The sequence below is a fragment of the Aristolochia californica genome, unplaced genomic scaffold (assembly GCF_029961685.1).
Source record: "Aristolochia californica isolate CCGP_79_NKW_82.1479 unplaced genomic scaffold, dmAriCali1.0.hap1 SCAF_8, whole genome shotgun sequence".
Taxonomy (NCBI): Eukaryota; Viridiplantae; Streptophyta; class Magnoliopsida; order Piperales; family Aristolochiaceae; genus Aristolochia; species Aristolochia californica.
In genome coordinates this window covers 39,247,194-39,275,167 of record NW_027182279.1, presented here as the reverse complement: position 1 = coordinate 39,275,167, position 27,974 = coordinate 39,247,194, and the positions used below count along the sequence as shown (strand labels likewise).

At 39.3% G+C, this 27,974-nt stretch overlaps 1 protein-coding gene across 2 annotated transcripts in view; it reads left to right on the top strand.

The window, feature by feature from the left end:
* Nucleotides 1–1,454: 1,454 nt before the first annotated feature.
* The window catches only part of LOC137939483 (serine/threonine-protein kinase 12-like), a 31,154-nt gene continuing 4,634 nt past the window's right edge, over nucleotides 1,455–27,974 (top strand). Inside the window, exons 1-9 of one of the 2 annotated variants that reach the window (XM_068784759.1) lie at nucleotides 1,455–1,780; nucleotides 2,548–2,784; nucleotides 4,331–4,405; nucleotides 7,589–7,669; nucleotides 7,967–8,061; nucleotides 8,531–8,651; nucleotides 8,747–8,826; nucleotides 23,676–23,738; nucleotides 24,063–24,175. In XM_068784759.1, the coding sequence (XP_068640860.1) occupies nucleotides 1,739–1,780; nucleotides 2,548–2,784; nucleotides 4,331–4,405; nucleotides 7,589–7,669; nucleotides 7,967–8,061; nucleotides 8,531–8,651; nucleotides 8,747–8,826; nucleotides 23,676–23,738; nucleotides 24,063–24,175 (907 nt within the window). In that variant the 5' untranslated portion in view covers nucleotides 1,455–1,738. Of the gene's footprint in view, nucleotides 1,781–2,547; nucleotides 2,785–4,330; nucleotides 4,406–7,588; nucleotides 7,670–7,957; nucleotides 8,062–8,530; nucleotides 8,652–8,746; nucleotides 8,827–23,675; nucleotides 23,739–24,062; nucleotides 24,176–27,974 lie in introns of both variants that reach the window. The other variant, XM_068784758.1, reaches the window with a different exon arrangement.

The following is a 27,974-nucleotide window of genomic DNA, read 5'->3' as shown; positions in this document are numbered from 1 at the left end:
CTTATTACTATTAGTGACTTATTAGAAAATTACAGGAAATATTTTAAAATTTTCTTAGAAAAGTTAAATGGACCTTTTTTTGTCTCTTCTAGGGAAATAAATAAAAATTAATAATCAATCTAATATATTATTATACTTATCGATAAATTTTTAATTAAATAAAATATCAAACACAAAATTGCAATGAAAATTGATTCATGCTAAAAGTATTACAACATCAACTGTTAAATACTTATTCAAAAATTTTCTATACAGTTTTCTACCCCATCTTGGTACGAAAAATCTTACTTAGAAAATTATATGATTTTTAATAAAAAATTTCAATTAGAAAAATGTTTAAAAAAACATGAGACACTAATAGTTTATAGAAAATTATTTCTATAAAATTTATTTTTAATTTTTTCCAGAGGAAAAAGTTTTTTTTATTTTTTTATTTTATGATCTCGCACGTGCGAGATCATCTTCTCGCGAGGGAGGGGGGAGATTATTTCTCCCCTATTCTGGTTTTCCGCCGAGACAACGCGGAGGGAAGGGGGTTACGGCGCCGGGGAGGACCTATCGTCGGGGATGACGGCCACGACAGAGGCGGCGGCGACGGAAATAGAGGCGGAAATCGAACGGACGACCACAGAGGCGACTGGCGAGCAGCTGCGACGGCGATAGAGACGGCCGACGAACAACTGCGACGACGGTAGAGGCGGCAACAACAACCGATGGGAGGGGTCGACGGTGACGATGGGGGAGGAAAAATTTTCCCCCCCTCGATCTCGCTCCCGCTCCCGCTCCCACTCCCCCGCTCGCTCGCGATCCCGTTACCGATTTATACCGATCCGACTCACTTCGAGCCGGCTCGCGAGCCGATGAACCGAACCTAGCTTCGATCGAACTCGGCTCGTTAAGGTAAACGAGCCGATTTCGGTGCTCGAGCTCGGCTCGAGCTCGATAGATGACGAATCAAACCGAGCCGAACCGGCTCGTGAAGCCTCCCCTGTTGCCCTCCACTTCAACATGCACAATTTTTGCATACCAACTTAGAGGAGTGGGAACCCCTCCACTACTTGGATAGACATAGGCTTTACCCTTTTGTGTAATTGACCAGGTGGAAGGGGAGACTAATAGCCAAACCAGGCTAATTTGGTTTTTTAGATTGCTGGTTGAGTTGCAAAAAGTAGTCAAGAAAACTAATTCTGGCTGAAACTGGTTCAATTCGACGCTTGGTTCTGGGTTTGAGAACACAGAGACCATTATCGATTAGATTAAAGTTTTATTTTTGACATTTATTACAATTTCAAAATCTTTGATAATCTTTTTAGACGAAATCACTCGGATTTCGATTACCCCCCCTGGTTAATCATTTCTCGCGCAACCGTTAGAGCTGTTAGTTACATTTAAAAGTTTAAAACCAGTTTTGTGTCCAATCGTATCTCTAGCCCAGAATTAGAGGGAGCCCAAAACTCAAACCTCAAATTTCCCAAAGCCTGCAGCGTCTCTTTCCGCAGAGGCGACAATAACGAAGCCCCAAAGCTCGCAATCTTGTTCTCTCCGGAAGCCTCATTCGATGACGACGCCCCTATTGGACGTTTCTGGTTTGCTCTCACATCCAATTATCATCGGTATAAATTTCGGGATGTTCGTAGTCTGCTCTTTCGATAATTTCGACTCTCGATTCTATTTGTCTTGGGGGATTTGGGTATTCAGTTGCCTTTGGTTTCGTTGTGGAGTTATTGGGAGGGGATAGATGGCATATGGATCCAGCACTTCAACTTCACTGCCGTTCAAGGTGAGAATTTTTGTGGACTGTGTTCCTCTTTTTTGTGAGGTGGATTCTTTTTTGGATTGAAATTGTTTGAGGGATTTATATTGGGTGTCGATGGGTTCATTTTTATTTAGTTTTGCAGTTAAGGGGTTCTGATTAGAGAAGTAGGGGTCATGTTGTGTATTACTAGCGGCTGCTATTGATTAAATGTACAAATGGGTGATTAAATTTTCATAGCGGGCGGATGATTTTGTTTTTTCCTGGATGTAGTCATTAGTTGGCCACGAAACGAACAGGCACAATGACTTTCAAAGTAGGTTATAGAGAAGCTACCTCTCTGTAACAGTTATGGCCACATAGATACTCCAACCTGGCTGCGGCCAGATACACGAAACACTTGAAGGACATTCTTCTATAACCGTAATTTTTTTTTATTATTATATTTTTCCTGTGTGTCCACTAGTCTTCTTCATTAGCAGCTCAAATTACTGCGTGATTAAATATGCTGAACTGATCGTAAACTTGTAAGATCTAAAAACACTTTAACCAACTTCGCTTTTCTCTACAAGTTTAATCTTGTTTTCAAAATTCTCTTCTGAAATATCTTATACTTTTAATTTATTTATATATGTTTTGCTTTTCTAAAAAATAAAAAAAATATGAAATTAATTAGAAGACACGATTCAAACTGTTTTTTGGAGTGTTTATATTCCTTCCACTGATTAAACTCTTGGTCCCCTGTGTCATGCAATATTATGTTAAAGTTGGTTCACTAGCTTCTACTGTTGCAGAGAACACAGTCCCAAATAATTGATGTAGATGGTCCCTACCGTCTTCTTCATTGTTCAAGCAAGGGTGATAAGGATGGTGTACTTCAAGAGATACAGAAAGGAGTATCACCAAATCTAGCAGACTATGATAAAAGAACAGCTCTTCACTTGGCATCTTGTGAAGGTTGTACTGAAATAGTAAGTTTGCTTCTTGAGGAAGGAGCTGAAGTGAACTCCATAGACCGGTGGGGCCGCACTGTATGTTCTTTTTTCCTTTTTTATTTAGTGAAGAGGTTGCTGGAGTGCTCTCTATTTTTTTGCTTCAGTCAAACTTTACTTGCTAAAACATTGATCAGGGAATATGGACGCACCAAATGAATGGTCCACAAAACTGTAGAATAGCCACGATCTTCAAGTTATATAAATTGAATGTATGTTATTGAACTTTTACTGGGTGATAGAATGAGTTTCTACAGTTATCCTATTGGTGATATTTTGCTTGTGGACCATCCTCTTTGGGGTTCTCTAATTGGTTAGTTAGTTGTTTGTAGGGCTTTGGGCTATATTTTTAGAGCTTTCATGGAGCTCACACACTCATAGCTGGTAGTTTTATTTCATTAATTTTGTGGGTTTAGATAATAGCTCTGAAATTTACCTTTTTTCACATTTTCTGCATGTAAGGATTGATCCTGTCTGTCATTTTCTTCCTTTTCATTTTTGCCTCATAGCACATACAAGTAGCACCAAAAGAGAAAGTAACAGAGAGTTGTTTGAGATGAGCACTTACAATTAGCTTGTTTAGATAAGGATAATAGCTCATCCATAAGGGAGAGTCTTCTTGTTGTGGGGTTCAGGACTTGTAAGATGTATAAGGAAACCGAAGATGACCTGGATGGAAGTGGTAATAATTTGAAAAAGTTACTAGCAGGGTTAGCTACTGATGAAGCGGAATGGAGGATTCATGCAGCTGAACCTAAGAAAGTTAGGATGAAGCCATAATGATGAGGGCAGTGATGATGATGATGATGATGAAATGTTTAATCCAACAATGGAAAATTTTACCTTATAAAAAAAAAAAATCCTGGACAAGTCTAAACATACTCGACCAGAATGGCTCTATTCGCCAGTATAAAATAAGCTGAATATTCTAAAAGTGTATAAGTAATTTTAACCATTTGATAAGATCCTGAAAGGAAAAACACACACTTAATAATAGGTTGATCATTTTTAACATGAGGCAAGGTGAAAGATCACCAGCTATTTTCTTCAGAAACCTAAAGGTCATGCAGGTAGTGTTTTTTAGATCTTTGAGGAATTTGGGTAAAAATTTCTCCAAACACTTTCTTTGCTGACAACCTGACTTCTAGGAACTATTATAAGAAAAGAGAGCAAAGCAAGGTAGGGAGAAAACAACTACTGGCAACGGACTGGATTCTTGCTCCATGTAATCTTGAAGTAGTATGCCCATGGAAAAATTATTATGTTTCTTACTTGTGGGATTGATTCTCCAATTGTGCATTGAAAAAGTTTCATGTCCAGGTTATTGTCTTAAAATTCCCAACTGAAATGAAAATAAACACATCTAAGCTTTAGCATCAATGGGACACTTGTCCTGTTTGACCATAGATTTTTGCTTAGTAATTTGAATATTTTGGCAAATGTGCCGCTCTCCTTGAACTGCTGTGCATTTTCGAAAAGTCTATTGCATCTTTTTGTCTCTACAGATCGCCTTATAAATCTGATATTTGTAGGATAATTGGTTGTAAACTGCATGTTAAGTTCCTAAGTTTGTATCTGTTGGCAGCCATTATCAGATGCCCGCAGCTTTGGTCATGAGGACATTTGCATGATATTAGAGGCACGGGGTGGAAAAGATACGGTATTCTCTTTCTTCTTGGACAAACTGTTTCAATTTATTTAGTATTCATTTCATGAAAAGTGATCTGATTCATCCTTCTGTTGGAAATATAGCACTGTCTCAAAAGTAAGATATTTTTGTAAACCACTTACAGATAAGTCTTCATAAGTGATTTTTTGTAGGATCCCTCATCAAGTTAGTAAAATTCGAACCATTCATCACTTAGTGGAGGTGCAAGTGCTAATTCAGTTAGAAATCTTAGTCTTTAGAAAGAGAATGATGTTTTTTTCAGATTCTGAGTAGGAGTCCAAAGAGAGATCATTGGTAGGTCTCTATCTTAGACAGTTTCAAGCTAAAAACCAACTTCTAAGTCAGTTTTAAGTTCAATTTAAGTTTTGGAAAGTTGATGGCAGTTACATTTGTGAAAATGGGTGATAGATAGTGATTTAGAAGAAGAAACGTGGAAAGAAGAAGGGTAATGAAGCAGCCAAAGAGCCACTGCCTTCCCTTAGACTAAAAAACGAGCCTAATCACTGTTTATAAAACCCTTAAGTGAATATTTACACGAAATGACAGAAATGCCCTTACATATACAAACTCTCATAACTCTGTGAATAATTTACAGAATTATCTGAAAATTGAAACATAACTTCTAATTTGGAAACCTGGCATGCTTGAACAAACTAACACAAATACATTTTTGTCAAATGACCAAAATGCCCGTCTCAGAATTTCAATACTACCTCTCAAGCTGGAGCATAGATGTCAAATAGGCCCAGTTTGCCACAAAAAAACAAGTGTTCACGTCTCCCAAGAGGTTTAGTGCACACATCCAACTTGCTCCAAGGAGTTGACATAGGGTGTCACCACTTTCCCTTACATCACTGCATCTCTTATGAAATAACAATCCACCTTTATATGTTTGGTCCTTTCATGAAAAATAGGATTGCTAGCTATGAACATAGCTACCTGGTTATCAAACTTCATCACCACGGGTTCAAAAATAGGGAATCCAAACTTTTACCCATATAAGCTCATTATCTGTGTGAGCCATTGCCCTATACTCTGTCTTGGAACTCGATCTTGCCACTACAGTTTGTTTTTTTCTCTTCCACCTTACCAAATTACCTCCAATAAAACAACATAAACCAGTGGTAGATCGTTTATATATCTTGCATCTAGCGTAGTTTGCATCAGAATACCCCAATATATCAATTTTTTTATTCCTAGTATATAGTAAGCCTTGCTTGGAGCATTTTCAAATATTTTAAAATCATTTGAGTTGCCTCTAATTGTATCAACCTCGGGTTTTCCATGAAGTGGTTCACTGCTCCTACTGCAAACGAAATATCAGGTCTAGTATCTGTAGCATAGATCAACTTTCCCACTACACGTCTATGCTGGGTCTTGTCTTTAAGTACAAGATTGAGTAATCATGAAGATAGGAATTAACTTTCATAGGAGTATCTACTAGCTTAGTTCCCAAGAGACCATAATCTTGTAGTATATCAGTAACATATTTTCTCTAAGATAAAACAATTCCTTTCTTACTCTTAGCCACCTCAATACCAAGGACATATTTTTAACTGTCCCAAATCCTTGGTCTGAAATTGTGTGGCCAAATAAGTTTTCACTTCCATAAGTCCTGTCAAATCATTCCCAGATAAAACAATATCATCAACATACACAATTAAGATAACAATACCTGTGGTCCTCTTAAATATAAACATGGAATGGTCATATTGACTCCTATAAAAACCAAACTCCATCACCACATTACTAAATTTCTCAAATCACACTCTAGGACTTTGGCTTCCTTCCCCTGAGCAACATATCTTGGAGGTTGCTCCTTTTACATGGCTTCTTTCAATTCCCCATATAAGAACATATTTTTAACATCAAGCTATAAGAGGGGCCACCCTCGATTCACTGCCATAGAAATAAAAATACATACTGAAGTAACGAGCAACGGGCGAGAAGGTTTCAAAACCATCAAGTCCAAATGACCGTGTATAGCCCTTGACTAATCTAGCTTTATACCGCTCTATAGTGCCATCGTTATTATATTTAATGGTGTAGACCCAACGACACCTACAACTGCTGCCCCTGATAGCAAGTCACACAAACTCCAAGCTTCCCTAGATACCAAAGCATCTATCTCCTCGTCCATAGCATGTTTCCACTCAGGAAAAACTATAGCCTCCTGCACTAAATGGGGTACAAAACTCCTAGAGCTTCAAATTTTTTAAAAAAATTCACCCAAAACTGGTCATGGGCCCCATACTATCAAGATGGGGAAGATTTTCCTTGTTGAATCAACTAATACAGCATAATCACTACAATATACTCACAGCATGCTCAAAATCAACAAAAAGAACACTGATCTAGTGATTACGCATGGCATACCAGAGATGCAGGCAAAATGGAAGATGGTGCAGCCCAGTAATGGCTGCGCAGGCAAGGAGGATCCACAATAAGCCCTTCAAAGAGGGCAGTAGCACATAATACTACTCTTAATCAGCAGTAAGGGCCTTTAACCAAGGGGTTGTGTCAGTAGATGAAGAAAAAAAAGATTTTTTACCATACCAAGAAGAGATTTGACTTTGACACCACTAGGATTGTGAAATCAGAGAATAACCTCGAGAAAATGTAATGAAGTCTCCAAAATTGATCGTCACAGCTCTGATACCATGTGAAAATGGGAGATAAATAGTGATTTATAAGTAGAAATGAGGAAAGTAGAGGGGAAATGAAGCAACCAAAGAGTCGCTGCCTTCCCTTAGACTCAAAAACGAGTCTAATCCTTGTTTATAAAACCCTCTAGTGAATATTAACACAAAATGACTAAAATGCCCTACATGTACAAACTTCATAACTCTCTCAATACTTTACAAAATTATCTGAAAATTGAAACGTAACTTCTAATCTGGAAGCCTAGCATGCTGGAACATACTAACATAAATACATGTTGGTAAAATGATAAAAATGCCCTATCTCAGAATTTCAACAACATTAATTAGTCCTATTGAATTTCTGTTTTTTTTTTTTTATAGTATTTAGCTCCTTTTTTACTGAAGCTTTTTTAAGTGAATAAGTCTAAACAAGTGCATTTTTTTAAAGTAGAGGTGTCAAAAATTCTTTCTTTTTTTATTGACGTGCAACTGAGTATTATGCATTTTCTAATCTCTTTTGAGTCTACCATAGGTGGAGCTCGAATCTCATAATCAATGCTGCGAGATTGATCACTCTGAAGTTGATATGAATGAGGCAACTCTTATTGGTGAAGTAATCACTCTTCAACTACTATGGAAACTTATTTAAAAAAAATCTAATATGGAAATAATTGTTTAATTGTTTTTGTTAAATTTGATTTTGTTTTCACAATGACAAAGAAAGAGGAATTTCAGATACATCACAAAAAATATAATGAACATCATCTTGTATTGTTGGGTTCTCCAATAATTATACTCATCAAGGAAACAAGTTTATAACTCATAACCACATTTGATATACCACTTCATATATCATCAGGTTAACATCTCACAAGATAGTCACATATTTAACTGGATCAAGTTTGGACAGGGTTCATTTGGTGAAGTTTATTTAGTGAAATGGAGAGGCACAGAGGTTGCGGCAAAAACTATTCGTTCTTCAATTGCATCAAATGATAGAGTAAAGTGAGTTCTGTTTTCAGTTTTTTAATTACATATCTTCATATTTACAGGAATTACTTCAGTAAGTTTTTGATCTTTGCTCCTGTTTTGCTTTGTTTTGGAAGTTAAAAGTTACATCCATACCTTCATGCAACTGAGCTGTGCTCTACATAACTGTAGGGGAAATCAATGAAAACAGAATATAATGCTAGCACTGATACTAGTCATCAGAAGAAATTTTATTCATTTTAGAACAGAATTCCTGTTAGTACCACTGTATTTGTCCGCAGAGATACTTAATGAAGTGTGCCTGCTAAAACATGTATGCCACTCACTATAACCAGGTCAAGATTTTTTCCCTTTCTGAAAAACTCTCAATCAGTAATTTTTTTGCTGGATATTGTAGCTTCTTTATTAAACAAGGTTCAGAATTCACCTTTTAACTCCCCTGCAGTCTGCCTTGCTCATTGTAATAAATCTTTTGAATTGTTAGGAAGACATTCATGATGGAACTTGAAATGTGGCAAAGGTTGCGGCACCCCAATATAGTGCAGTTTCTTGGTGTACTGAAGCATCCCGATAGATTGATCTTCCTCACTGAGTATCTCAGCAATGTGACTGTCATGATACCTTTCTTTAACTTCAAGATTAGTTTTCTCTAATTTTTGTTCCTTTAATAATTTGTAACACTTTTGTCACTGAGTAACAGGGGAGTTTGTTTGATATTCTAAAAAAGAAAGGAAGACTTGATCCTCTCACAGCTGTTGCTTATGCTTTGGATATTGCAAGGTAAGAATATTTGCCAGTAGAGACAACTCATCTATTCCATGATCTATTTACTTAATATACACACTTTGAAAAGTTTAAAAATCATGACTATTTAAAAATCATGAAAAATTTCAAAGAGTCTTGAAATGTATCATGTTATGTCTAAGCATTTGGGTGCAGGCCTTGCCTAGATGTGCATCAAATGGTTTTCAAACATAACAGAAAAGTCAATGCTGACGGATAATGTACAAAGAAAGGATTTGAGAAGATGGAGAGGGAAAGGAGATGAGAGAAGATGAGAAGAAATCTGGAAGAGAGCATTTAGAGGCTCTCGTCTCTTGGGAGTCGAGCCTACCTCCCTTTCTTTATAACTAAAGTGATAAAAGTCTAAAGGACATGAATGCCCTTTAGACACTTACATACCTATAACTCTGTATGTACAACTCCAAATTACATGAAAAGACATCTATAGACACTTCAAGACAATACCGATCATGATGGTGTCATCACTAGACATTTTTGGAAAGTTAAAATTACCAAACTACCCTTCATGACATCTTTCAAATCCACTTGAAGCTGAAGCATAGATGTCATTTTGCTCCAACTTGTTACAAAAAATTCCAAATTCATGTTTGCTTAGGGCCTTCGTAAATACATTACCAATTTGATCACCGGTTCGAACATATGGAGTAACCACTTCCTTCTTCATCACTACATCTCGATTGAAGCGATAATCTACCTCTATGTGTTTTCTTCTCTCATGAAATACTGGACTTCCTGCAACGAATATAACAACCTGATTATCACAATAGATGGTCATCGGTCCATCCTCCTTTAGATTCAACTCTTGAACCATTGACATTACCAACATCAATTCGCTAATAGTATGGGCGATAACCCTATACTCAGCTTCAGCATTGGACTGGGTCACCACTTTTTGATTCTTACTCTTCTAGCTTATTAAGTTTCCTCCCAGGAACACACAGTAGCCAGTAGCTGATTTTCTATCAAGTTTCGACCCAACATAACAACATCTGAGTAAGCTTTTATCTGAAGGTGACCATCAGGTTTTAAAAATAATCCTTTCCAGGAGTCCCTTAAGTATCGTAATGTCCTTTATGCAGCCTCAAGGTGTACTTTGCGTGGGCAGTCCATGAATTCCCTAACCACACTAACAACAAACAGTATATCTGGGCATGTAATAGTGGCATCTTTGGTAAATTGTTTTATCCTTGAGTTCATCGCTATGCTCATCATGGAGGTTAGGACCAACCTCCATAGGAGTCTCCATTGGTTTGGTCCCTGACAAGCTATACTTCCATAACATATTTGTGACATAGTTTCTCTATGTTAACATGAGCTTGTCTTGTTTCTGGCCACCTTAATTCTATGAAAGTTGAAAAATATGAGATTTGGGAAGAAAATAGAAGAGAAAAGTGAAGAAAAAGAGACCTGGGAGAAGAGCAGCCTTGCTGCCTTGGAGAACATGCCCAGAAAACAAGTCTCCCCTCTTTTTAATCGGGGTTTATGTGATATTCTACAAAAGGACAGAGATGCCCCTCAATACTCAAAATTGCATATGTCCTAAAATAGATGTCTAAATTGAATGAAAATTGAACCATAGATAAACTTAGACATTGTCTATCTAACAGTCATAATATAAGAGAAAAAAATGTAATATAAAAAATAACCAAAATACCCCTGAACAAATATTTTAACATTCCCCCTCAAGCTGGAGAGTGGATATCAAACAAACCCAGCTTGTCACTAATGGATACATCTTTTTTTTTTTTTTTAAAAAAACTAATGGATACATGTTCACGTCTTCCCAAAGTCTTAACAAATATATCTCCCAACTAGTATGAATATTTCACATAAGGAGTTATCACCTTCCCCTACATAACTGCATCTCTAATGAAGTGGCAGTCAACCTCTATACGTTTAGTTCTCTCGTGGAATATTGGGTTACTCGTAATAAAAATGACCACTTGGTTATCACAATTCATAATCATAGGGTTAGGTAATTGAAAACTAAATTCAAGAAGAATAGACTTATTCCCTTGTCCGTTGACATGACTTGCATTGAAAAAAAATGCTGGAAGGAAATTCTAGAAATACTTGAATCAGTTTTGCTGCGGATGGATGACCTAACCTCAGATACCATTGTAGAGGTGAGTCTGCCGAGTGTAGTGAATGTAAAATATTATCTGGTAGGTGACTCTCCAAATAATACAATCCGTCTCTCTCACGAGCAAAACCGATTGTCTTCGAACAGTTCATAGACTTTGCTAACTGACTAACAGGCAGTAGATTCAAAGGAAACTTAGGGACGAGGAAGGCTGATTGATGTGACATGAAAGACGTTGGAGTAACAATACCCACTCCCTAAACTAATGAAATAGACCCATCAGCAAAATTGACATGCTTTATATCCAAGGACTCTTTGAAGTCAGAAAACAAAAATGACTGTGAGAAAATTAGCTCAATGGTTATTTTGCATGATCGGATATTTTATATTATGACACTATCTTGTTCAGCATGTTTGATTTAGTCAGTTTACAAATTTTTATATTCATAGGAAGAGTAGAATGAGAGTTTATAAGGGAATACATGTTTTTTTATGTACAAGGGGCATTTTTGTTATTTCTGTAATTTATGATTTAAAACCTAATAAATAGCATTGGGAGTTGTGCACAACCCCCAACACAGCTCATTCAGAGCTTATGCCTCCTTCCTCTCTCTCTCTTTCCTTCTCCTCTCTCTTTCTCTAGATTTTTCATACTTTTCACATGGTATCAGAACAGTAATCGTTGCTTGGAGTACATCTTAGCCAAAAAACCTCTTCTTTTGGACGTCTTCACAAAAGTTTTCAAATCTCCTCGCTGATTGGTTGGTAAAACCTTAGGGTTACTGGTTCTATCATCCTTTAAATGATTATTCATGCTTTGATTGCCCAAAAGGGGCTCTTTTTTGAGATCTTGGGATGCTATCCTAGACTTGTGCCTGCATCATCAATCTGCATGCTGATTTGGGTGTAGTTTATGTACCATCTAGCGATATGGGTGGATATGAGGGCAAAGATGTAGCGTTTATGATATTTGAAAAGTTGTTAGGACCAAATTATCTTAATTGGGCCAGGATAGTGAGAATGTTTTTGAAGGGTAGAAGGAGGACAAAGTACATCGGAGATGATCCTCCAATCCCAACGATTGATGATTGGGAAGCTGAAGACAACCATGTTATGACTTGGATTGTCAACAATATCGATTCAACATTAAGGAATCAAGTGATGCCTTGTGAAACAACAAATGCTATGTGGGTTTCTTTAGAGTATCTGTATGCTCCAGAGAGCAATTTATCCAAATTTTATAAATTGTACACCAATTTCTTTGGTTGGAAAAGGGTAACAAGACTGTTACACAATATTACAATGCATTTGTGGGACTTTGGTAGGAAAATAATGTATGTCATCCATTCACTACGGATGAACAAGAATTAAGAAACAACAGAACCAACTACTGGTGGCGAAGTTTCTTGATGGTCTTGATGGGGAGTTTAAGGCACATATCTTAGCTTCAAAAGAGGTACCTTCATTACCCACTACTTTCAACAGAATTTTGAGGGCATAAACAACTTTGGCATCCATAGAAGAAAAAGAAGGTAAGGTGACAAATGCTACTACACTTAATACTTTGGGCCCTAGTCCTTGCCCAACAGACTCATCTCGAGGTCGGATAGGTTCTAGGTGAGGTCGAGGCAGAGGTGATGGTAAGACCAAGAGGAAGTGTGTCCATTATGAACGAAATCACCAGTACTCTGATAGATGTTGGATAAAATTTGGAAAGCCTGCCTAGGCAAACTCTACCAGCCATGAGACTAGTGAAACAATCTCAGAGGTTGTTGCTTTTGTTCCTTCAGGGGGAGTTGATGAGGTATAACAACAATTTCAGCAACAACAACAAATTATGCAACGTCTAGCTTAGTTTATCAGTTGGTTCATCCTCAACATCTATGGTTCACGCTCCTACTCCTACTGCTACTCTAGCTACTTCAGGTATGTTTGCTCTTCATGTGTCATCTTCTCCTACTTGGGTTATCGATTCCAGAGCTATTGCTCACATGTTAGGTATGTCATCCTTGTTTTCTAACATGAAAGAGTCATCACATATAAATCAAGTAAATTTAGCTGATGGGTCTGTTTCCTCAATCCAGGGTGTTGGTACTGTTATCCCTGCATTGTTCATGTCTCCTCAGTCTGCTTTACTAGTTCCTAAATTTCTCCTAAATTTGTTGTCAACGAGCCAATTAACTAAGTCTATGAATTGTTCTCTGACTTTTTATCCTACTCATTGTCTATTTTAGGACCTCATGACGAAAAGGATGATTGGTTCCGCGCGTGAAAGAGGTGGTTTGTATTATTTGGAGAACCACTTGCCAAATAATACACTACATGCACTTCATACATCTGCTACCCCATGCTAGTGGCATTTGTGATTAGGTCATCCGTTGCCCACAAAACTGATTCGAGTCTTTCCATAATTTCCTTCCAATTTTACACTTTAGTGCGAGTCATGTCAACTGGGCAAGCATCACCGGAGCTCTTTTCCAACACTCTCATCATAAGACAAGTCAATTATTTGAGGTTATTCATTCTGATATTTGGGGTCCTTGTCTTGTAATAAGTCTGTTTGGCTTTTGGTACTTTATCTCATTTATTGATATTTTAGTAGGTGTACTTGGGTCTATCTCCTTCGCGGGAGAAGTCTGAAGTTTTTGATGTATTCAAACTCTTTTACAATGAAATAAAGAATTAGTTTTTGGTTTCTATATATATTTTGCGTACTTACAATGGTCCTGAATTTATGAATCATAAGTGTGACAATTTTGTCAAAATCAAGGGATTATTCATTAAACCTCATGTGTGTTTACTTTACAACAAAATGGAGTTGTAGAGCGTAAAAATCGTCATCTAATAGAAGTAACTCGCACTATGATGTTACATATGAAGGTTCCTAAGCACTTTTGTCGTGATGCAGTGCTTACTGCATGCCACTTGATCAATAGGATGCCTTCATTTGTCCTTAAAGGTAAAATTCCCATTCAAATTCTGTTACCTTCTGCTCCATTGTTCTCACTTTCGCCTTGTGTCTTTGGATGTGTTTGTTTTACTCATGTCATAGGATCATCTAAAGATAAGTTATCTCCTGGTACAATTAAGTGTATTTTTCTTGGGTACTCTCGTACACAAAAGGGATACAAATATTTTTGTCCATCTATTAGAAAAACATTTGTATCCCCAGATGTCACATTTTTTTAGGATACTCCCTTTTTAGATTCTTCTACTCCCATTGATGTACCATCTTTTTTCCAGTTTCTAAGTCAGTTATTCCCTTGCCACTTGATGTTTTTCTTGGACCTACTTAAAATACCACTATTGAGAAAACTTTGCAGGTATATCAGTGTCGACATGTGCATCCCTCTCAACAAACGACCTCCTCTCCCATGAAGGACCATGACTCATCTTCGTCTCAGGGTCCCGAGGTAAGTGATTTGCACTTACTCATTGCTTTAAGGAAGGGTGTTTGAAAGGTACTCGTCATCCGTTGTCTCATTTTGTGTCGTATGATCATTTGTCTGAGAACTACAAAAAGTTTGCATTGTCTATCTATACTTGTACTATTCCTTCTTCAGTGCAGGATGCTATGTTCTCTCCATAGTAGAAGCAAGCCATGGATGCTGAGATGGTTGCATTGTTAGAGCGAAGTACCTGGCAGTTATGTGCATTACCTTCAACTTCTACATGGGTTGGCTATAGATGGGTGTATACAGTCAAATACAGGGCTGATGGCTCGGTTGGGAGATATAATACTTGTCTAGTGGCCAAAGGATATACACAAACTTATGGTGTAGATGTCTTTGAAAAGTTTTCTCCTATTGCTTGATTATCTTCGGTATGCATTCTGATATCTATTGGCATTACTCAAGGTTGGCCCTTATGCCCATTAGACATAAAGAATGCTTTTCCTGTATGGTGACCTAGAAGATGAGGTCTATATGGAACAACCTCCGGGGTATATTGCTCAGGGGGAGATTCACAAGGTATGCAGACTCAAGAAAACAATCTATGGGCTAAAACAAAGTCCTCATTCTTGGTTTGCAAATTTTAGCCAATTAGTGATATCTATGGGCTTTTCTAGGAGCCATTGCGATCATTTGCTGTTTGTCATGAAAAGGCCTTTGGGGATCATAGTTTTACTTGTATATGTGGATAATATTATATTGTCTGGCAGTGATACCCTTTGATTGAAGAAGTTAAAAAGCTACTTTCTATTCACTTCCTGGCCAAAGATTTGGGAGCATTGAAATACTTCTTGGGTGTTGCAATTGTAAGAAGCAAAAAAGGACTAGTACTATCTCAAAGAAAATATATAACTGATATGCCACATGAGTATGGATTATTGGGAGCTAAACTGGTAGATACTCCGATGGAAGTTGGACTCAAATCTACACGATGACCAAAGTGTAGAATTGAATGATAAAACATTGTATAGGAGACTAGTTGGGAAGCTCATATATACCATAGTTACACGCCCAAATATATCTTTTGTAGTAAGTGTAGTAAGCCAGTTTATGGAACCCAAGGAAGATTCATCTTGAAGCAACTCAAAGGATATTGAGATATCTCAAGGGAGCACCAGGGAAAAGTCTTTTCTTTAAAAATAATGGCCACTTGAAAACTGGGGCCTTCTCGGATGCAGACTATGCTGGGTCAAAGCTAGACAGGAAATCAACTATGGGCTATTGTGTCTTTCTGGGTGGTAACTTATTAAGTTGGAAAAGCAAGAAACAAAATATTGTAGCTAGATCCAATGCAAAAGTAAAATACAGAGCTATGACACATACTGTTAGCGAGCTCATGTGGGAGTTAGACTTCCATCAGAATGAAGCCATGACTGTATTCTATGATAACCAGGCCGTTATATTTCTTGCCAGCAATCTCATGAGAGAGCAAAACATATAGAGTTGGATTGTCATTTTGTTAGAAATGCTGTGATGAAGAAAGATGTGATCACCCCCTATGTTCGTTCGGCTGATCAACTCAGAGATGTTTTCATCGAGGCATTAGGAAAGTGTGAATTTATAAGCTTCTTTGACAAACTGGGCCTCATGGATATATATGCTCTAGCTTGAGGGGGAGTGTGAGAAAATCAGCTCAAGGGTATTTTGGTCATTTTATATGATTAGATATTTTATATTATGACACTATCTTGTTCAGCATGTTTGATTTAGTCAGTGTATCAATTTTTATATTCATAGGAAGAGTAGAATGAGAGTTATAAGGGAATAAGTGTTTTCTATGTAAGAGGGGCATTTTTGTCATTTCTGTAATTTATGACTTAAAACCGAATAAATAGCATTGGGGGTTGTGCACAACCCCCAATGCAGCTCATTGAGAGCATGTGCTTCTGTTCTTTCTTCTTTCACTCTCTCTCCTTCTCCTCCCTCTCTCTAGATTTTTCATACTTTTCACAATACAAACCCAAAAGTACTAGAGAGTGGACAAGGTCCTCATACATGGGAATGGACTATCTCAAATAAACTGTTACTTCGTGTATGGCTTACTAGAAAAGGAGTTCGATGATGCTTGCCCAATTGACATGAATTACACTGAAAAGACAATCTAGAAGGAAATTCAGGAAATAGTTGAACTATCTTGGCTAGAGATGGATATCCTAACCAAAGATGCCATTAAAATGGTATAACTGCAGCAATTAAGAGCATGAAATGAAGACCGGAAGTGATCATCTAGGTAATATAATTAATCTCTCTCACATGCAGAACCAATCATCTTCTTCGTCGTGAGATCTTGAAACACACAGTGAGACGGACAAAAAGTTATTGAGCAATTCATGGACTTAGTGAGTTGACTCACGGACAACAAATTAAGTGAAAACTTGGGAACATATAAAACTGACTGGGGTGACATGAATGATGATGGAGCTAGTGTACCTGTACACTGAACTAATGATATAGACCCATCAGCGAGGGTAACATGCTTAATGGCAAATGAGTGTTGTAAATTAAAAAACAGTGAAGACATACCTGACATATGAGTGGTAGCTCCTGAGTCAGGAACCTAGGTAGTCGTAGGACACGTGTGTAATGCAGACATACTCGAGTTTTGCTAGAGTGGCAGTAGGAAGTGAAGGCTAAGCTGTATATGCTGAGGTAGAAGATACAACAGCTAACGGTGTCATGCGTTGAGCAAGCAGTTGCATCTCATCAGGTGCCCTTGGAGCAATGTTCACTATGGGCCCAGTAGGTGATCTTGTGCTCTCATGAACAAACGAATTTGTCCAAACGATGCTCAAGAGTTGTAAAACAAAAGTTATTGTCACTTACTTGTTCTTTGCCTCTTGAAGCATCTTCTCCACTTGTGGAAGCCATTGATTGCAACGTACGCTCTGATACCAGTTGTCACGCGGTTAGATTTAGACTAAGTCCGTCTAGCCAAGCGGAATATCTACCTCGTGCGGCCTAGCTCTTCCCAAGAACTAGTCAGCCTCCTTGTGCCTCGGATCCTCCACCCAACCTCCACATTAGATGTTGCAAGACAAAAAGGACAACGGAAAGACCAAAGATATGGAAGAGAAAAACCAACTCTGTATTGAGAAGACAATGTTACAAAGGGTGGCCAAACACTCTTGAAGGACAAAGGCTAAAAACTCTCTCTATACACTTGAAGAACAAAGAACGCTAAGAATCTCCCGAATGTTTATCAATGGGAGAGGCCCCTCTATTTATATCCTCCCCTGGCCTTTAGAAGGCCCTAGAAATACTCAGAAACCAACCAACTTCCGTCCCTGGCCCTTAGAAATCTCTAAAGACACCCAGAAACCCGCCAGTTCTTGAAAGTTCAAATTCTGGCGTCGGAGGCGCGCCTTTGAATGTGCAACCCCGCTTCGCTCACCTCTGGATGCGCCTGGAGTCCTGGTCGCGCGTGCGCCTGCGGATGGGCCTGGAGTCCTAGTCGCGCTTGCGCTTGCAGATGCACCTGGAGTCCTGGTCGCGCACAACCCCATTTCGACCCGCCTGCGCGCCTGCTGGCCACAACCCCATTTCGACCTGCTTGCGCGCCTGTTGGTCGGGCTGCTGGGGTCATTGTGTGTCTTGCTGCTTGGCCATCCATCTGGCAAGCTCAAGTATGTCTTCTTCCTCTACAGCTGCTGCCGAGCCGGCCATATGCGTGCACCCCTCTGGGCTGTGCCATTGCCCTTGGCCTTGGTATCAGAGCGTACGTTGCTATTATTGCTGTGCACTGGACTTGCACAATCTTCGGCCTTGGTATCAGAGCGTACGTTGCAATCAATGGCTTCCACAAGTAGAGAAGATGCTTCAAGAGGCAAAGAACAAGTAAGTGACAATAACTTTCGTTTTACAACTCTTGAGCATCGTTTGGACAACGTTGAAAATCTTTGTACGAATTGGGAGGAGTTCGTTCAAAGGACGATTGAGGAGCATCAGCCAACTCCGAATTGGCTGAGAGGATTTGAGGAAGACGTCTATTCAGCCATTGCCGTCATGAGGGTGGAGATGGAACAATTGGGGAAGGACGTCAAAGACCTCTCTGGGGAGTTGCGTGCAAGACTCTCCTTGTGTGAACAAGCCTTGGCAAATGGAGGGGCTGTTCATGCACAAGCAAAGATCAAGGTGCCTGACCTAAAGTCTTTCACCGGGAAGAGAGACGCGAAGGTCATAGATAATTTTCTATGGCAAGTGGAGCAATTCTTCCATGCTAGCAAGCTCACCAATGAGCAAGCTAAGGTTAGTACTGCTGCCATGTTCTTATCTGATGATGCTATTCTCTGGTGGAGAAGAGGCATGGGAGATGAGCAAGAGGGAGAGGACCCCGTCCACACTTGGGACGATTTCAAGAGGGAGCTGCGGAGGAGTTCTTTTCGGAAGATGTCGAGTATCAAGAAAGCAAGGAACTTCGTGCATTGACGCAAAAAGGCACTATTAGAGAGTATGTACAATCTTTCACTTCCCTTATGCTTTGTATCTCCAACATGACAGATGAGGATCGTCTCTTGTTGGCTTACGTCCATGGGCTGAGCAAGATTTGAGAAGACGGGAGGTAAAGACACTAGTTTCAGCTTTATCTACGGCTGAAAAGTTAACCGAATATGAGAGAAGGAATGATTCGGCTAACAAAGTGTCTAAGGAAAATAACAATGGTAAAACGAATTTTAAGAAGAAGGAGAAAGGAGAGAAGAAGTCATGGGTAAAGGATGCCATGGCTAAGCCAGCAGAGAAGAAAAGAGGAGACAAACAGAAAAAAAAGGTCCATTGTTTCATATGTGAGGGAGAGCACTATGTGAGGGATTGTCCTAAAAAGAGGCTCCTCAATGCTGCTCAAACTGAAACGGATAATGGAGGAATTGAGCCTAGGATGGGCTCTCTAACACTTCGCATTGCTGCTGTCCGTTCAAAGGAGGAGAAGGCTGCTCCACTTCCGGTAAGACCCTTAAGAGAATTTCTTTTTATCTCTCTAACACTTGCTGGACGTACTGTTAAAGCAATGGTGGACACTGGCCCCACCCACAACTTCCTTTCGGAGGACGAGGCTAGGCGCCTAAGGATACGAGGAGAAAGATGAGAGCAAAATGAAAGTTGTAAATTCTGCTGCTCGTGAAGTCCAAGGCATTGCCAACAACGTCCCAGTGGAGATAGGCAAGTGGGTAGGATTTCTGAATTTTACTATTGTTGGCACGGATGATTTCAATATGATTTTGGGAATGGAGTTTTAAGCAGGGCTGTTCTACTTACATTGTTTCTATTTGTGCAATAGAGCAGGTTGAGGTCATGCCTACCCCTAAGGAGATACAAACCGTACTGCATGAGTATATAGACGTCATGCCTGAACAACTCCCAGCGAGGTTACCACCTAGGAGAGTGGTGGACCATCGTATAGAGCTTGAGCCCGCAACAAGAAAGCCAGCACAAGCACCATACCGGATGGCACCCAAAGAGCTAGACGAACTGCGAACACAACTCGGCGAGCTGCTGGACGCTGGGTTCATAAGGCCAAGCAAAGCACCTTATGGGGCCCCTATACTGTTTCAGATTGTGCATGAGAAGTATGAGACTGTGCATCGATTATAGGGCGCTCAACAAGGTAACCATAAAGAACAAGTACCCTATTCCCCTTATTGCAGATCTCTTTGATCAGTTGAAAGAGGCGCGAGTTTTCTCCAAACTGGATTTGCGAAGTGGTTATTACCAAGTTCGGATTGCTGAAGGAGACGAGGGGAAGACTACTTATGTAACGAGATATGGGGCTTACGAATTCATGGTTATGCCCTTTGGCCTAACCAACACACCTGCAACATTCTGCACTCTCATGAACGAGGTATTTTCCGAATACTTGGACAAGTTTGTCGTTGTTTATTTGGATGATATCGTAGTGTACAACAAGAGTATGGACGAACACAAAGAACATCTTCGAAAGGTGCTCTAGACATTGAGACACAATCAACTGTATGTCAAGGAGGAGAAGTGCTCCTTTGGGTTGCAAGAGGTGTCCTTTCTTGGACATTGGATAGGGGGAGGACGGATATGGATGGACAACAAGAAGGTGGAGGTTGTGCGTGACTAGTTGATCCCTTCCAAGGTGTGTGAACTTAGGAGTTTTCTTGGTCTTGCAAATTAATATAGGAGGTTTATCAAGGGCTTCTCAGTTATAGCAACCCTCTTGACCGACCTCCTCAAGAAGGACCAAAAGTGCCAATGGACGGACTCATGCCAAAGAGCATTCCAGCGGCTGAAGGACACCATGGTGGCTGAACCAGTGCTGCACCTTGCTGATTTCAGCAAGCCGTTTGAGGTACATACAGACGCCTCAAACTATGCCATTGGAGGTGTACGAGAACAGGACGGACACCCAGTCGCTTAAGAGAGTAGGAAGCTCAATGAAACTGAGCAACGATATACTGTACAAGAAAGAGAGATGGCGGCAGTAGTACATTGTTTACGTCTTTGGAGGCACTATCTCTTAGGCTCCAAATTTACTGTAAGAACTGACAACGTCGCATCTAGCTACTTTCTTACGTAGAAAAAGTTCAGTCCAAAGCAAGCCCGGTGGCAAGATTTCTTGGCTGAGTTTGACTTTCAGATGATGTATGAGGCGGGGAAGGCCAATGGTGCTACAGACGCACTGAGCAGGAAGGTGGACGCACCTAACTCTTACGAGGAAGAGACCAGCCAGAGCTTGGCACACATGGCGCAGTTAGCATCAGCATTATGCGCGCGTGCAACAGAGGAAGAAACGCACACGGCACCTTGCATTCGAGCTGCTGAAACCCCGCATACCGCAGCGCCAGCACTTGCTTCACGTGCACTTGCTTCACGTGCACTACGCGTGGTGTGGTAGCAGCAGAACATGAAGAGGCGTGCGGCGCGCACGTAGGCGCACATGAAGGACCATCTTGGCGCAGAAACAGAAAATGCGACTTTGCGAGTACGAGCCTTAGTAGCAATTACACAGGTCAGTGCTTCATTGCTAGACAGGATTCGCAATGGACTTCGCCAATAGGCACAGGCTTACAACATTGTGCAAGCTGCAGCCTTGCGTGAGACGAGAAGATTCTAGCTTGACGATGGATTGCTCAAGACCAAAGGTAATCAACTTTATGTGCCAAAGTACGATAACCTACGGCGTGACCTCTTGAGGGAATGCCATGATACCATGTGGGTAGGACTTCCAGGTCAAAGAAGGACGTTGGCCTTACTGTCTGGTTAGTATTACTGGCCGGACATGGAGAACGATGTGGAGGAGTTTGTGCACACGTGTCTTATCTGTCAACAAGATACGATCGAACAACGCAAGCCTAGGGGTTTGCTACAGCCCTTACCTATTCCAAAGCGGCCGTGGGAGTCTGTTTCAATGGACTTCATCTCTGGATTACGTAAGAAAGATGGGCTGGCGTCTATCATGGTGGTGGTAGAAAGATTTACGAAGTATGGTACATTCGTAGCGGTGCCAAGTGATTGTACAGCAGACGGAGCAGCTAGAGCATTCATGACACATGTGGTGAAGCATTGGGGCTTGCCCACAACGATCATCAGTGTTCGTAACCCCAGATTCACAGGGAAATTCTGGACCGAGTTATTCAAACTATTGGGAACATCTCTAAATTTTTCCACTAGTTTTTATCCTCAAAGTGACGGCCAAACAGAGCGGGTAAATGCTTTGTTAGAACAGTACTTACGCCATTTTGTTGCAGCAAATCAGAAAACTGGCCAGACTTGTTAGACGTGGCCCAGTTTTCATACAATTTTCAGAAATCAGAATCAATCGGGCACAGTCCTTTTGAGTTGGCGACAGGACGACAGCCTTGGGCTCCCATGGGTCTCATTCCAAACACTTCACGGAAAAGTCCAACAACTCATCAGCTGGCGAAGAGGTGGAAAGAGAAATAAAGTAATACCTAGTAGAAGGAATAATCCCACATAGATTAGTGAGTACAAAGATCTTTAGTTTATTAGTTGAGAAAGAGGCTTCCTAAGTTGGCTAGTCATTTTGGGATCGCCTTGGACCCAACTTTACATGGTATCAGAGCAGGTACTCATATGTGGGTCTCCACCTAAATTATCCACTTGTAGAGCCACAAAAGAGGGCTCACACCTAAATTTTCCACTTGTAGAGCCGCAAAAGAGGGTTTACACCTAAATTATCCACTTGTAGAGCCACAAAAGAGGGCCTGCACCTAAAATTATCGACTTGTAGAACCACAAAAGAGGGCCTACACTTATATTATCCACTTGTAGAGCCAAAAAAGGGGGTTTGCATGTGAAGGGGGAGTGTTAATGAATAGTCCCACATGGATTACTGAGTACAAAGATCTTGAGTTTATTAGTTGGGAAAGAGGTTTCCTAAGTTGGCTAGTTATTTTGGGATGGGCCTTGAACCCAACTTAACAATACCCACTTCAACCCTAATTTCACTTCACAACACATTTGTACAAGTACCTACAAGGTGGGCCTCACTTCGAAAATTAGGGTTAGTGTAAAAACTTCAATGTGCACCAACTACCTAGATAAAGTATGACCAATCTATGCAATCAATGCAGCATAATTCACGAAAGTCATCTTAACTAAGGCTGACATCAGCCAATTAAGGGGTGACGCAGGCAAATACAAGTAATTAGGGTGCACACAGTATGAACCGGATAGATCTCAGTTCAATAAATCCTCATGGTGTAGTAATAAGTCACAAAACTGCTCAATTTGTAGTACAAGCCATCAACCCTAGGGTTATGGCAGAAGAAGAACACAAACTATCAGATTTTTACTGATCAGTCTACCAAAAAACTGAAGAATCCCTTTCTTGGAGGTCCCTGGCTTCAATACAGGACAAATCTAACCTTCAAGACCTTGCAATCTGGATCGATTGCTTTGATACCATGTAAAAAGTTAGGATTTGTGAAGATAAAGAAAGAAAGGAGATGAGGAGTTCTGTAAGAGAGCACTACGAGGCTCTTTTTCTCTTGGGAGTCGAGCCTGACCTCCCTTTCTTTATAATGTTAGTGATAAAATTCTGAAGGACAAGAATGCCCCTGAGGCACTTACACACCTATAACTCTATATGTACAACTCCAAATTACATGAAAATGCATTTATAGACACTTCAAGACATACTGATCATGATTGTGTCATCACTAGACATTTCTGGAAAGGTAAAATTACCAAACTATCCCTCATGACATCTTTCAACAGAACATTTAAGCTTTTCAGTTTAGAGACATCCACTTTTTGTGCTTACTGAAAATTTAACTGCTACTCATTTTTTCTTTTGACTCAAATTACAGAGGAATGAATTACCTTCACCATCATAAGCCACATGCTATCATACACAGGGACTTAACACCAAGGTAAACTTGATGAAGATGCCCCATCTTATGAGATTATCGTGAAACAAGCATGAATTTTATGTGGCCACAAGTTAGTGACTGAAAGAAATAGTCTCCAAGAAGAGGCTCACTAGAGGTGCCATGAGAATTTTCTGATTTAAGATGGATCAACTACACCATGTTGTCAGTGCTGTCCAATCCCTTACGGCTCTTCACAAGGCCACATATTTCTACTTTTTCATTTGTGTCTAAAGAGAATGTTCATTTACTACAGGGTTTTATGAGTTTTTTTTTTCTACCAAAGTTCTTTTATGATTTTTCTCCTTTTTTCCTTCTTGAAAACAGGAATGTCTTGCAAGATGAATCAGGCCGACTGAAGGTTACAGATTTTGGTTTGAGCAAGATTGCACAGGAAAAGGATTTGCATGGTTATAAAATGACTGGAGGAACTGGCTCATGTAAGTCACCAGTGTCCTCAGTCTGTTTGAACTTGTTGCTTACTTTATCAGGTTGAAAGTTTTTTGGTGGTGTTCATCAGAAAAAAGTTCACATGGGTAATAAATAACTATAAAAACTGACTCATGCAGCCTGTAGGAAGAATAGAAAATAATATGCCAAGTTTGCACTTAGAACTATTAAAAATAGGTTTTCATCTATTTGCACTAGATTTATAACTTGACCTTAGATCAGATTTGCAACCACTTTACAAGGTTACTTGCAATTAAAAAAAAATCAAAATAGATTTATTTAAGCCAAACCAAAATAAGTTGTTCTGCCCGAGGGCTGGAGAGGGCTATTTAAAGCCTCCTCCTTTTAACTCTTACAAAAGAAACTTAAACTACACATTAACTTGTGTGAGATTGTAAATCTATTGAAGAGAGAAGGAAATTGAGATGAGAGATTGAGAGGAGAGAGAACCAGAGAGAAAAGACGCCAAAAACAATCTGATTAGGGGTTTGGCTCGACCCCTAATACTCATTATTATGTGAGATGGGTTCAAGTTACATAAACACCTCTCTTCACTTAAATATACTTAAACACCATATATCTCCTATAATATATACTCAAAATACTTGAAAATTAAACCATAGATACAATACAACATGCTGAATATGATAATGCAAAAATATAAGAGTTCTAGCATTGTAAAATGACCAAAATACCCTTCTATTCATTTCTTAACATTCCCTCTCAAGCTGGGGCATACATGGCCATGAGTCCTAGCTTGTTGCAAAAGGTACCAAATTCTCATTTACCCAGTGTTTTGGTAAAGAGATCTCCAAGTTGCTTCCTAGACTGAACATATGGTGTAACCACTTTTTTCTTCATTACAACATCCTGAATGAAGCAACAATCTACCTCAATATGTTTAGTCCTCTCTTGAATTATAGGATTCCCTGCAATGAAAATTGTCATTTGATATCGCAATACATGGTCATAGGCTCATTCTTGTCCAATCCCACTTCTCTAACCATAGATCTTACCTACATTAGTTCGCTGACAGTATGAGCTGTGGTTCGATACTCATCTTTAGCACTTGATCTAGCTACTACATTCTGTTTCTTGCTCTTCCAACTTGTTAAGTTTCTTCATAAAAAACTTAATAGCCTGTGGTAGATTTTTTGTCAAGCTTGGAGCTTGCATAATCCACATCAGAGAATGCTTCAATCCTCAAGTGATCATATGGTTTGAAAAACAAACCCTTTCCAGGTTACCCTTTTAAACATATGAGAATTCTCTATGCTGCTTTCAAATGAATCTTCCAAGGGTAATCTATAAATTGGCCCACTACACTAACAACAAATGATATGTTAGGACGAGTCATAGTAGCATAAATGAGTTTACCTACTAACCTGTGTGATATACCGTCTTGTCATCATTCTGACCACCATGGAGATCATGTCCCGTCTCCATTGGAGTATCAACAGGTTTGGCACCCAATAGCCCATATTCTTTCAGCATATTTGTGGCATATTCTTTGAGTCAAAATAAGACTTGTCTTGCTTTACCTACCTCAATACTTGGGAAGTATTTTCATGATCTTAGGTCCTTAGTTAGGAAATGTTTTCCCAAAAAGGTTTTTACCTCTTCAATACCAGCAACATTACTACTAGATAGAATGATATCATCAACATAGATAAGCAGCACAAAAACATTGGAAGTTCTCTTCAAAACAAATAAAGTGCAGTCACAATGACATTTGGAAAAACCTAGAGACATGAGGTTCTTGAACTACGCTTGAAGACTTTGTTTGAGACCATATATAGATTTCTTGAGTTTACACATTTTGCCAATCTCCCCAAGCAATATACCTAAGAGGTTGCTCCATATACACCTCCTCATCGAGATTACCATACAAGAAAGCATTCTGATAAGAACCCTAAATGTGAGAGGTCCTCATCTTTTCTAAAAGTGAAAGGGTGAGTTGAAATGAGAGGTTGCGAGGATTGGAATAAGAGAGAAGGGAAGAAGAGAGAAGTAAAGTAGAGGAAGAGAGAGATATTGAAGGACAAGAGAGAAGAAGAAAGGAGAAAGAGGAGAGAGGTGCTAGGCACGAATTTGAGAGGGGAAAGAGATTTGGAAAAGGTTTGACTGTTTCTTCCTTTTGCCAACACCCTTATTTATACTTTTTCCAATGTATTATTTAGGAAACTCCTCAATCAATTAGGGTTCCCTAATTACATAATTTAAGGGGAGATCCTAGAAGATTGAGATTTTACATCAATCTAAGAGAGATTCTAGGAATTTTAAAGATTATATCAATCAAAAGAAAAATTCTTTATATTCTAACAAGATTCCATCTTCTTCAAGAGAGGCAAGTTTGACTCCAGCTTTGACCATCCCCTTAGGCTAAATTTAGCTTTCTACCCTTGAGCTCCTTTTTTCTAGGATGTGGCACCATTTTCTAATTTTTGGATTGTGCAACTTTCTATTTTTCTTTCTTCTTCTTTTCTTCTTCTTCTTTTCCTCCTCTTCTTCTCTTCTTCTTCATTGGTGGTAATTTTGGGTCTCTATCACATTCTTAATATTCAATTGACATAATTTCCACCCATGATTAATTGCTTTAGAAATTAAAATCCTGACCGATGATAGTTTAGCCACAAGAGAAAAAGTATCAAAGACATCAATACCATAAGGCTGCGTATATCCATTGGCTACAAACTGAGCTTTATAATGTTCAACAGAACCATTTGCGTTATATTTTATTGTGTAAACCCATCGACATCCAACAACTGCAGCTCCAGGGGGTAACTCACATAACTGCTAAGTACCTCTATCCAATTGTGCTTCCATTTTAAACATCCATGTCATGCTTCCAAAGAGGAGATAAAAGAGCATCTTGCATAGAAGAAGGAATAGTGCAAGACGAAAGAGACAAGGCAAAGTCTTTATATTAATCAAACAGATAATCGAAGGACAAATAAATTGAGAGAGGATAACGAATTCCTTTATGAGCACCTATACAAAGAGCAATAGGAAGGTGAAGATAACTTACCTCAAGATTACAAGATGAAGGAGATTCATGGTCCAGTGCGAGAGAGAAGAAGCAGATTGTGTTGTAGTCATCTGTTGCCGCTTGTATACCGGCAATGGTTTCTCAACAATAGCACCAGAAGGGGAACTCAGAACATCCTCCATAGGAACAGGGGCAACCATTGTGGGAACTGTAGTAGGGGGAGCACACTCAACCAAAGATGAGGTGAAAAAATGGGGTATTTTAAAAATTGTCACATTTATAGATACAAAAGTTTTCTTAGTTGATGGACAAAAACATTTATATCTTTTTTGTGTACGTGAATACCCAAGGAAAATACACTTAATTGCTCGTGATGAGAGCTTGTCTCGAGCAGCACGGAAAACATGAGCAAAGCAAACTCAGCTAAAAACTCGAGGAGTAAGTGAAAATAACCTCTTAGATGGCATTATTCCTGAACGGGTATTTTACCACCAAGAATAGAAGATGATACTCTGTTAATGAGAAAACATGCAGTAGGAATTGCATCACCTCAATTGGTTTTCGATACACTCATATGCAAGAGCATAGTACAAGCGACTTCTAACAAGTGGCAGTTTTTACGCTCTGCAACTCCATTCTATTGTGGAGTGAACACATATGATGACCGATGAATAATGCCCTTACTCTGATAGAATAAATCAAATTTATGATTCATGAATTCCAAACCATTGCCTGTACAAAGCACAAGAATGGAAACATCAAACTGATTTTTTTATTTCAGCATTCGGAATACATAAAAA